Source organism: Amblyomma mixtum, chromosome 9 (assembly GCF_055824585.1).
Source record: "Amblyomma mixtum isolate Tamu chromosome 9, ASM5582458v1, whole genome shotgun sequence".
Classification (NCBI taxonomy): domain Eukaryota; kingdom Metazoa; phylum Arthropoda; class Arachnida; order Ixodida; family Ixodidae; genus Amblyomma; species Amblyomma mixtum.
In genome coordinates, this window is record NC_143020.1 from 29510169 (window position 1) to 29522654 (window position 12486).

Genomic DNA, 12486 nt, shown 5'->3' on the forward strand with positions numbered 1-12486 from the left:
GGGCCGTGGAGTGGGCCACCCAGGTCGCCGTCAGCCATGGGTTGATGGTCATCTAACACGGAATCGTCCACACATGCTCTCTGACGAAAATAAAGTTTTTCCATCCATCCATGTCTCACACATCTCGGTGGACACGTGGAAAATTGTATTTGAGGAAAGGAGATTGCGCAGTAACTGTCTTACATGTTTCGGTGGACACCCGTCAAAATTCGCGCTGTTACGTCACGACCATTTCGACCAATCAGAAACGCGGACAAATGTTCTAACACGTCTTGGTTACGACAGGATGAGCCATTAAAGGCTTTCGCCTTAATGAAAGCTGACGTCATCACGCGACCGCAGGGCGCACATAGGAAGCCGAGCACCGTTATTTTATGCAGTTGTATAGATGTTCGTCTACATTTAGCCTCATGGGCTGCTATTAGTGGGGCGGCAGTTTACATCCGCGCCAAAATTGTGAGAAACCGTTTGCCGAACAGCGGTCAGGGTGATGCCATGATTTCTCGTTTCAGATAGCTTGAGTGTGCTAGTCAAGTCTGAGGTTAGCTTTTGACGGGGATTCAAACCGACGACATGCCTTGCGCCGATATGCCTTCCCAGATTCTATACCTCATCTTACATTAAGGTACAGTTGAGATGTCCACTGAGTAGTTAGGCTGTTATTGCACCATTTCAGTTGCACAAAAATCAATCATTGAGACGAAACCTTTCGTCGCACACCGTTGCGGGTGGCGTTATAGGATTTCTTGCTGCGCATACCAGACGTCTTTTTGTAGGATGTGAGGGTAGCTCATGACAGGTATTGTAAGCTAGTGTCCGAGTGTTTGATTCGCAGCATTGTGGATTGAGTGTTCATAGAATCAGAGTTTGGAGGCGCGTCATCGCTTCACTTATCAGTGCGCAGCCAGCGTCGAGGTCGAACACACGATGGCACACTGATGGTTTCGTCTTCACTGCTCGTAAGCAGTCCTAAGTGCTCTTTGCGCGAAATTCGCATAAAGCAACTTGCAAGCCCAACGCCCGCTGGCGCAAAAGGATAGCAACACGATCTACATGGCCCGCTCTGTTCCTGGGTGCGGTGAACCAAAAGAAAATCATTGCGTGGTAGAATCTGGTTTGACATAGTATACATAGTCACTTCAGCATGTCACAAGTATGCATTGTATTCTGACTGCGCTTCTTGAGTTCCTTGCGCACTCAGGCTCTGTTCTCTGAACTTCATACAAAGACTATTTCTTAGCTTTAATGATTGTTTTAGCACTTTCTTGTCCAAGGCTGCAAACATGCTTTTGTCACTAGCCACCAGAAGTTGTTAAGTAAGGTGGCTCGTCTCCCCAAATCTCCCTAAACACCACCTAGCAGGTGAAACATTCACATACGCGCCGACGCCGCAGGATAGGTTTGAAGCTTATGCCCCCCCCCCCCCCTAATGATAGGGCATTAAATATCTGTAGGCGAATAAGCTTATACCAGGTGCTTCAGAGAAGATTCTGGACAATTATCAAATAGGTGGCTTTTGGGGTACATATGTGGTTTTTGCAGCCCAGTATGACTAGTGTTGGCGGACACCGTAAAGCTGTTGTATTGTCTAAAGAACTGGCTAAATGAGTTCTGATAACTAATTTTTAACGGTAAGAGCAAGGAAACTGGTTGTAATTGGAGGTTTGTTGCCGGTCGTTAGTAACAGCCATGTAAGTTTTCGAGTTTCGAAGACGCGCTTAGCCTCGCCGTTGTGACGAAAAATTTGGCTGCAGCTTGCGAAATTGTATGCGCTTTCGAAAGCGTGCATGCAATGCAACACCTCCAGTTCATGTAACTAGTCGAAAAAGCCGAATTTTGTCCAGCCACAGCTAAAAGGTAATCGTGTAATCGAAATTCTGAAACCTTGCATCTCTATTACTAACGACCGGCTACAATTCTCCAATTGCAACTAGGTTTGGTTTGGTTTATGGGGTTTAACGTCCCAAAGCGACTAAAGCTATGAGAGACGCCGTAGTGGAGGGCTCCGGAAATTTCGACCACCTGGGGTTCTTTAACGTGCACTGACATCGCACAGTACACGGGCCTCGAATTTCTCCTCCAAAGAAATTCAGCCGCCGCGGCAACTAGGTGCCTATGTCTACTAGTTCAGAAATTTGTACAAAATTATGTTAACCAGCTTACTGCTTGAGACGACAAAAAAGAAGTGCAACCAGTAATAATTCAACCACGTCTTAGCACATTATATCAACTTCTGCATTAAAGAAACACATTTCTTATGGAGGTTTCTTCAGTCGTAGAATAAAAAGTTCTTGAAGGCATTGCGTCAAAGGTGGCGGTTTCACGGGACTCTGCCCAGGAAGAAAAGCCAAAGCGTGTTCGCTAAGCAATGAAGGTCATATCGGAGACAGGACAAAATAAAAAAGATAAAAACGCTTCTTGAAAACCTGCTGCGCCATAGAAAAGGGCCGGTTTGTTGGCGGACATTTCAGACATATATACTACCGCGAACAGAAACCACACAAAATGGAGGATGACAGAACGCATTGCATAATCATCAGTTCAAAAATAAACGCATGAAGCTATGGAGCCTCTCATAGGCAGCACATTACACGCGTCTCTGTCGATCTTCCTCCTCGATTCCACTGAAACTTTCCCGCGTCTCCAACAGTCACCGCAAGTGGCGCTGTAGACGCGGCTGGGCGGCTGGCAGAGCGCGAGCGCCGGGCGTTCAAGATCGCACCGCCTTCCGATCGTGACAGCCTACAAGCGCCGTTGACAGCAGCTGCGCCTGTCCAGCTTCGAGCTTCTTCTCGGCTCTGAGTCCCTGTCCAATCTGCGCAGCCATGAGTGAGTTGTAACTGCCATTCAGTGTTCCTACAGCGCGCTTGTGCGTGCTGCACCTGAATTCAATCACTTACATGCGGACGCTAGGTGCTAAACGCTAGGTGCTACCGCTTAAGCCCTAGGCCTAAGTCGCATCAGCTTTGTCCTCAGTGGCTGTTTAGCTTGCAACAGCGCTCATGAAAAACGGTCCCCATTTGAAATATACTTGTTTGGCCAGATTTCTCGTTGATCACTTGTCCGGGATACGTCGTTATATCACTGCACACAAGATCAACAACGTGAACCTCACTTAATCTCTCTGCGTACTCAAGCAGCTAGTCACCCATTTTGTCTGTTTACAAGAGCGCCTTCACTCAGCTTTTCAAGATTGATTTCGCAGTTCGCAACTCGCTGGTCAGCATCGATAGGAGCGGAACACGAGGCGTTTACTTGGTTGTTCATTCTAGGTCGTCCTACGAGCCCGTAGCCTTGATATGCAGTATTACGTATAATCGCCCAGCTACACATGGTCCTGGCTTCTCACGGGTAGTCCTACTTTGTATAACAAACAATCCCGATATATTCTGGCGCGGCCTATTATATTTCATGACCTGGGGAAGGACGGAGACTAGCATTTCGGGAACTAAGAACGACTCTACCTTCTGCTCCTGCTTCGTCTTCCTGTCGCGGAAAGCGGAACCACAGGAAGCACAACCGGCACTGTTGAAAAGAAGCGCTTAATATTTGGACAAACGCGCTTAGATTGCGCGGCACCCGACACACACTGCATGACAATGTTCATCCAAGTTCGAAGACTTGGGCCAGAGCACGCATTTTCCATGCCAGGTTTTTTTTGTACGAGCCTAGGAACCAATTTAAAAGTTAGGCTTTGCCTGCAGAAGAAGTGAGAGGTCATGAATATCAATACGGTCCTGCAGCTTCTCCCTGCCCCCTGATGCTTTCCCGCAATCACAGGTGATAATATCCCCATTGATTGCTTTATGGGGACCAGCGTTCCAATGTGGCTAAGGCTATGAAGGACGTCATAGTGGAGGGTTCCGGAAATTTCTACCACTTGAGGTTCCTTAATGTGCACTCACATCGCACAGTACATGGGCCTCTAGAATTCTGCCTCCATCGAAATTCCACCGCCGCGGCCGGGGCCGATTGAGTTTCGCGGTGTTTCCTATTGGCAGGCAGATAATTGCTTCACTGGAGAGAAGTTAACAGCTGTCAACAATGACACAACAGTGAGTGCGTGTCTGGGGAAAATATTCCGTGCTTAATTTCTTTGGAGTGGTAAGCTGCACACACGGTATAGGAAACCAGAGGTTTCCAGAACCGTGTAAAACAACATAGATGTGTGCCTGCCATCGCTGCCAGGATCAGCTCGAGAGTTCACCTGTCGTGTGGTTCCTTGGGGAGTTGTACAGCAGGTTGGAGTCGCGGTTGAAGGTGACGCACTGCCCTTCAGTCTTAGCTAGGACTCCATTTTTTTCCTCGGATAACGGATATCACATTTGTCGAGTTGGTAACCGTGCTGTCAGTAGTAGTTATATTCTCATGTATATTTTGCAGCTGAACCGATGTCCATGGTCTCGGAAATGGTGGTGGATAGTAAGTGAGCTAATCTTCAATTCTTTCCTCCTCTTTGTTGTGCGCCATCAACGTGGTGCAGCGATGGAAGCCGGATGCCTAGAGAGCATTCTTGAGAATAAGAAAGTATGAAGGCCGGAAAGATTGATGCTTTCGTAGTGATAACCATACAGGTGACGATTACTTGGCTTGTTTTGACCACACAGTTGGTTTTCAATATAGGTACCATGGAAGACGGGGGACAACAGGACGAAGGTAGGTTTTTGTTCTTGTTAAGAACTTGGTCCCCTTCATTTCCATCGTTAACGACCCTTTTTTTTCTTCTTTCATTCGCATCGTTTATTTGAAACAACAGGGTAAGTATACGCTTTCCCTCTTAAGCAAAAACCTTATTCCAAACAAGGTTACCAGAGAGAGATATACAGAGACGTGGAAAGGCAGGGATGCTAACCGGAAAGGTTTCCGGTTGGCTACCCTAAACTGGGAAAGGGAATGAGGGGATTAAAAGGGAGGAGAGAAGGAACGAGAAATACAGGGACAGTCTGTCAATCAAGGCAGTCTCTCATAAAAAACAAACATAGTTACCAGAGTACGGTTGCAACCGGTGGTGTGGAATGAAATCATTAACCCCAAGCGGTGCTATGCTGGCTGGAACATCAATCGCGCATGCGGAAGAAACGTGTTTCCATCCCCACAGCCGACGGGTAGCCCCTTGCCTAAACTCAAACTCAGAGTGCCATGGCGCCGGTATGTCTACCTGCCCTAGCACCACAAACATCAAGAAAGCGAAATAATTCCTGCTTATTTTATTGATCTAGCTCTCGAATACTTTTCTGACAGCAACTTTGATGTGAAAGTAATTAGCAGGCGGCGATGTGGGCCGATTTTCTTCTTCTTGCAGGCAACTTGAAATATTGCGCAAAGCATCACGTGTAAATTTTATGCGCCGTGTTAAGCGCCCAAGTTGGCAGCGTGCAGGCAATGACAATCTTCACCTTCGAGGAACCAACCAAAACACGAGACAGATACACAAAGGGAAAGGGAACGAGCACTTAATCCCATTGGCAACTCTTAGCGTGCATTTTGAAATGCGATAACAGTGAGAAGTCCATGAAAACGAAAACTCTGTCGGTATCGATGGCGTCTGTGTGAAGCCTCCACCAGCAAGCCGTGGCAGGAGGCACTTTAGGCGATTGGTCTCTCTCCACCTTCTATTTGCCAGCGATTCCTGACTCCCCTCTCCACTTGTAAAATAGACGAGGCAGACTTCGTACGTAGAATGACTTAGAAAAAATAAAATGGGTCTGAAGAAATTGGCTAACGCAACGAAAGGCAGACGTTTAAAACAGTCTCCCGAAGAACCATGTGCTCAAAAGTGAGGCCTGCGGGAATAATTCCATCTCGAAATGCTCGAGAACAACAACCTGGGTATCAAAAGACCCATGGGCAGCTGTGTTAGTAGCCGCCTGTTGCGGCAGTGGCTCTTCGTTTAACACCTTCTCCATAGCATCAGCTGTTGTACGTGGACTCATCGCGATGTAATGACATGGAACATTTTACTTAGCTATGCATTCGGAAATAGAATACAATGAGAACTAGATTAGACTGAGGAGTCAGAGACAGCGGGCTCAGAATTGGCATAGACTGGTAATATGAATAGACTAGCCAGTGAAAGATTACTATCACATTTCATTCGCGTCAATCCATTCGACTGTCCTTTTTAGTTGGCGTCCCCGGCGTTAGTTTTCCCTGCTGCCCTATTTTCTCATTCAAGACCCTCTGCAGCACTCACTGTGAACAGGGAAATTTATTCATAGTTTAAGTCTTAGCTATTAGCATGCAGGATTACGGCAAGGAAATGGCTTTCTTAGTATTGGCAACTTAAGGAACCCTAATGTTAGAGACACAAAAGGTTTTTATTTGATGCTGTTAACGGTGGCGTATCTCTAATATTAAGCGTGATTTGAATTTGGATAGAAAAGCTTGCGTTAAACTGTTTTACGGCCTCTTAGTCACTCTGCAGAGGTCTCACAGAGCCTCTTGATCAGCAAATGGGGACAGGCGAAGATAGAGTGGGAGGTGGTTCATAGCGTCATCTCCAACTTTTGCTTCGGCGCGTGGCCGTGTCGGACGCAGTGGCCCGCCGAAGTGCGCGGCAACGCACTAAGTGGTGAAACTAAGTGTGGACGACCCTCTTCCTACTCTGCTTCTCTTTGTGCTTTTTTCTCGGATTTCGCGGTGATATATATTTCTCGGCTAAAGAATGTTAGTGCAGAAAGCCGTGTATGAACGCAATTTTTTCATATAATGCAAGATTTTTTTCATAACAGACTGTATGTCCGCAGATAACCTGACGCCGGTCTTCCATTTTGTTTTCTATAACTTTTTTGTTCTCATCAAAAGAGTTCCCCATTGGTTTTTTAAGACAGCCTTAACTTTTCGATGCGATCGATGGAAACACTTTGAAAGGAATTTTGCTACATATCGCAGGAATCCACCATTACTTTCAATATTTCTATGAAAGCGTCTTGCAATTTTCAAAATTTGTGTCCGAGATTGCTGGACATGTGCCCAGCAATATGAATAAAGCCAACAGTGTCCGAAACCTGGGAAGGGACAGTAGATTGTTTGCAAACTCTTGCATTTGATAAATGGGAAATGGTAGCGCAAATATTTTATTGCTGAAAGATGAGTGGTTAGAATTCACAATATAAAAAAATCACATGCTACCGGTATAATCTGAATTAACTACCTCCGAATTCCGCGTCAAGAGCTCCCCCAACAGACCACGGAGGCGAATGCCCAAAGGTGTACTTCAGTGCCGTTTTATGTTGTGTGTAACTTAACCTTAAGAGTGTTAACCAGCGCTACCCTTGTCCATAGCGGTGGACGTGGCAAGTCCTGTATTACCGAGAGTGTCGTGTGAAACGTGATGGAACGGGGATGGCGGAAACTGTGGAGAACACTGTTTCGCTACCTTTGACATCACGACAGCAAGAACCGGGGACCTTGCTATCAGCAGGCAATGTTAAGGGGCTGAGGGCCTCGAGACAACATACATATGAATCAAGCCAAAAGTCATCGAAACGTGATAATTACACGTTTTGAATGGTACGGTAAAACAGCGCTGACGGACGGGACGGAAGAAGGCGAGACAGACACATGAGCTGACAACATTGAACATGAACCAACCAGCCCGACTCAGCCCTCTCCTTGAACACCTTTTGAAGCCGTTAGTACTTAGGTTGTCCTCGAAAAAAAAATCTACGGCTTCTCTGTCAGAAGTTTTCTCATTGGTTTAGAGGGTCATGACATCATTGACACCGCCAAATTTTAAAATTTAAGGACCCTGATAGTTTGAAACTGAGCCCATCAGCAAAAATTCCAAGAAACTCTTCTTATTTTAGAAGCACGCCCAGCTCAGAAAACAAGTGGATTAGTGCGAAAAAGAGGCAGATTGCGATATAACTTAGTGGGAGGTACTGGAACATTCTCTGAAATGTTTAATGATGTCGACGTTATAACGGCCATGAATATCACAATAGCAACATTCCCCAATCATTGAAGACACCATAGCAGGCAGCCCAAATGCTTTGGCATTGTCTTCTTGAAGAATATGGTGATGAAAGCCCCTTAGATGTTTTTAAAATTGGGCTGTTGACGAACTGGAAAATATTAGCGCAACTATTTTATCGCAGAAAGATAATAGTGGACAGAGAGAAGGAAAAACGACATGCCGCCGGGGGGCTGCGAACCCACGAACTTTGAGTTCAGCGACAAAATAATTACCTAATATTTCCATTATCAACAGCTAAAATTTAAAACATTCCCCTACGTTTTCTTTGCTTCCTCTGAGTGTTTGCTTCCTTCACATGTAGTAATAACATCATCGGCCTTACTACCCCCTCTGTACGTCAAAGGCCTCTCCAATATCTTTCAAGTTAACCACGTCCTGTGCCAGCCGCGGCCATTTTAGCCCCTCAAACTTCATCACATCTGCCCACGTAACCTTTCATCTGCCCACGCAACCTTCCGCTGTCCGCTGCAGCTCTTATCATCACCTACTATCCAATTAGTTACCGTCAACGGCCATACGTGATCTTGCCTTCGGACATGCCCTCCCCAAGCCCATTTCAGCGCCTTGATTTCCACTAGGATGTCAATGCCCGCCTTTAATTCATGACCCACTTCCTGTCTCTAAAACTTCACGCCTCATTTTGCTTTCCATAGCTCGCAGTGTTTTCCTTAAGTTGAACCCATTTCGTTAGCCTTCACCTTTCTACCCTATAGGCGAGCTGCGTTAAGATTCGCCTTTTATATATTTTTCTTTTGAATTAAGTTGCTGTTAAATACCTGACACAAGCGGCCAGATACGCTCCACCCCATTCTTATTTTACTGGTTATTTCTTTGTGGTGAACCAGCTGAGCGGTAAATATCTGCCATTTGTAAACCTATTCCTCAGTTGCTTCCAGAACCTCGCTAATTTTAAACTGTTGTACCCTTGCGACTGTTGAAAATTACTTTGGTGTCTGCCTATTAATTTTTAAACTAAAGGCTATGCTGTACGTGTCTAAGCCTTTCATCGTGCTTTGTAGTCTTTCCCCTGAGTGACTTAGCAATGCAATTTCATTAGTGCATTCCAAATTACAAACGGTTATCTCCATAAACTCTCGTTTCCAACTGTTATTAATTCTGGCCTTTCAATACCTTCTATAGAGGGGATTGAATAAAACTGCCTGGATTGTGACTCCCTGCCAGACGTTATTCTTTACCGGAATTATATTTCTGACTTCATGGACCTCCACGTGGTGTAATGTGGTCTCTGGGCTCGCTGGTGCTCGCCTGATATCTTAGTGATGACTTAGTTGCTTGGCCGGGCCCAGCTTGTAGCCTACCGTGCGCCCAAGTTCTGAGCCTAACTTTTCCGCAACAGTAGTTAAGTGCATTTGTTCGGTTGGTTGCGTCTATTTGTGGAGGCAGTCTTGTTGTACCACGCTTCGTCTTTAGCACGTACTTCTTGTGTCTGTACTTCATACTTCCCACTCTTGCTTACAGCCTCACCTTAGGGCTAGCAGTATTGTATAAACAAAATATAGATTGCTTTTTGTACGCCTGGCTTTTCCACCAGAAAGGTGTTTCTACTTAAAGTGTGCATTGTTCACGTCAGCGTTATGAAGCCTAGGTGTGCTGTAAGGGGAAATGACCGTAAAGTGTGAATAACAAGAAAGGAACCGATAGTCCTCGTTCCACCTTATTTCTGTGCGCCCGCGTTGCATTCTGTGCACTATTAAACCGCGAATAACCTCCAATGCCAACAGCTCACATTAAGTAACGTTTGGCAAACTTACTTACGCATGATAGAAACTACGTGCCTGCGCGCTCAGTTTGTTGAAAATATTGGAAGAGCGTCAGACGCGACGAATAACACGTCTGCTTTGTGTTGCCTCTATTTTCATTTCAGAAATAGAAAGCTCTTAGTTGGTCTCGGTGTTCTGCTGTTCTTGTTCTTGTCGGTTGGCACAGTCTCCATCGTCCACTTCACAGCAGAAGGTGAGCCACACGATTTGTTCCTTTGTAAACTAAGCACCGCCCGTTAGCTTCGAACATCCACCTTAGACGCGCACAACAAGGGGTTCATAGTGTTTTCACGCTTTTATTACCGGGTACTACTGAACGGATGATAAAGAGGTGTGTTCGATCCGGGCCATGGCGGTCGTAATTTAATGGAGTCAAAATGCAACAGGGCCGTATATTGTGCGATGTCAGCACACGCTAAAGAACGACAGCTGGTCTGAACTATCAGCAGGCCTGCACTATGGCACCTTCGTAGCATGAGTCGCTTTAGAGCGGTAAACCTAATAAAATCAGAAACGAAACAAACACACAAGCAGCATTCATGCGAATGATGTGGTGAATTTATTTGCATTTTGGTTAGCTTCAATATAGGCCTCAGTGCCTCCACAGGGACCGCAGTGCCATTGACCGGGAGGGGGTATTCTTTTTCCAGATCCCGTATTGCCCATCTATCTTGTTTTATTCCTTGACATACACCATGTCCAAATTTTTTAGACACGCTGGATAAATCGAAAACTGTTGATGTCTCAACACTACGAGACGTCAAAGATAAAGATCTCCTGCGCCGGTGGTGTGACGCTCAGGATTTCCGATTAACACAGAAGATTATTAATATTCCTAGAAATTTCCTATTCCTAGAACGACGTGGGTTGGATCCCGGTGGCGGCGGTCGAATTTCGATGGAGGCGAAATTCTAGAGGGCCGTGTACTGTGCGTTGTGAGTGCACGATAAAGAACACCAGATGGTCGAATTTCCTGGAGTCCTTCACTACTGCGTCTCTCATATTCTGAGTCGCTTTGGGTGTTAAACCTCATAAACTAAACAAAGTCTAGCTCAAGCTGTAGCATGAGCGTTAAAGGGGTTATGTATTTCTGAACGAGTCATGGTCACTTCAATATGGCAAGTGAAGACTGATTACTTGTAAAACACACTAAACTGCTTGTCTATAGTGGCTGTCCATGCTCTGAGCACAAAAGGAACACGAGCCCCGGAAGGAGCGCCAGTGCTGTTTTTCACTGTCTTCCAAGTTTCTGCTCTGAACGTGCGCAGTTGTAAACACGTTATGTAACTCTTTTACAAATGCCGGGTTACTTAATTTGTGAATCACGTAAGTGGCATCATTTAGTTTTACACAGTGTTTAAATATATGCTACCAGTTCTGCAGATTTGTGTTTAGTTTTGACGAGGGACTGCAATTAGTGCGGCACGCTATTTCTGAGCTTTGCATGAAATGAGAATGGCTTCGTGCGGCCTGTGCGCAGTCGACGTATCCACCATGGAAGACCACCTCCTGCCTAGCATTCAGTCTGGGTCCTCCGGGCCAGTGGTCGGGCCGCCGGAGACGGAAGCCACACCGCCGGCCATGACAACGTCACCGACCCCTGACGATTTCCAGGGTGAGCAAGGGATTCGGCGAATAGTCTGCACGTGATGGATGAGTGGATGAATGGATGGGTTGTTAGACAGACGGACGGACGGACGGACGGACGGACGGACGGACGGACGGACGGACGGACGGACGGACGGACGGACGGACGGACGGACGGACGGACGGACGGACGGACGGACGGACGGACGGACGGACGGACGGACGGACGGACGGACGGACGGACGGACGGACGGACGGACGGACAGACGGACGGACGGACGGACGGACGGACGGACGGACGGACGGACGGACGGACGGACGGACGGACGGACGGACGGACGGACGGACGGACGGACGGACGGGCAGACAGACAGACAGACAGACAGACAGACAGACAGACAGACAGACAGACAGACAGACAGACAGACAGACAGACAGACAGACAGACAGACAGACAGACAGACAGACAGACAGACAGACAGACAGACAGACAGACAGACAGACGGACGGACGGACGGACGGACGGACGGACGGACGGACGGACGGACGGACGGACGGACGGACGGACGGACGGACGGACGGACGGACGGACGGACGGACGGACGGACGGACGGACGGACGGACGGACGGACGGACACGGACGGACACGGACGGACGGACGGACGGACGGACGGACGGACAGACAGACGTTGGGCGGGTGGGAAGTTAGGTGGGTGGGTAGGTAGCTAGGTAGGATTACCGAATAAAAGATTCAGGGATTCAAGGAATGATAGAATCATAGAAGGATAGATTATTTGATGTATACATTGGCAAATTTGTATGTTGATAGATGTGAAGATTGTTGGGTATAAAGATGGGTAGGGAGAATTGATAGATAAATAGATATGAATAAGTGGATATAATTAGTTACATTCTTTTTTATCGCAATGCAATAAATCCACACGAGCTAATATATCGAGGGGAAATTTCTTGCCATTTACTGGAAAATTGCTTGCCCTATCTTGGATAACCTGGCTTTCTGTACCCGGTCCGCTGATCACCACTTACTTCTATCTTTATGGGAGATGATCAAGTCCTGGCAATTCCTAAGCATCAGTGCCTAACAGATCTCTGTGATGGCCTCGTGAAGTTAGCCCTCGC

General features: G+C 46.8%; 1 protein-coding gene across 1 annotated transcript in view; it reads left to right on the plus strand.

Moving 5' to 3' along the window:
- Nucleotides 1–12486, plus strand: part of LOC149328633 (uncharacterized) — a 56503-nt gene that overhangs the window by 14310 nt on the left and 29707 nt on the right. The window contains exons 2-3 of the mRNA XM_089559041.1: nucleotides 9864–9952; nucleotides 11240–11374. Coding sequence (XP_089415167.1) covers nucleotides 9864–9952; nucleotides 11240–11374 — 224 coding nt within the window. The remainder of the gene's footprint in view (nucleotides 1–9863; nucleotides 9953–11239; nucleotides 11375–12486) is intronic.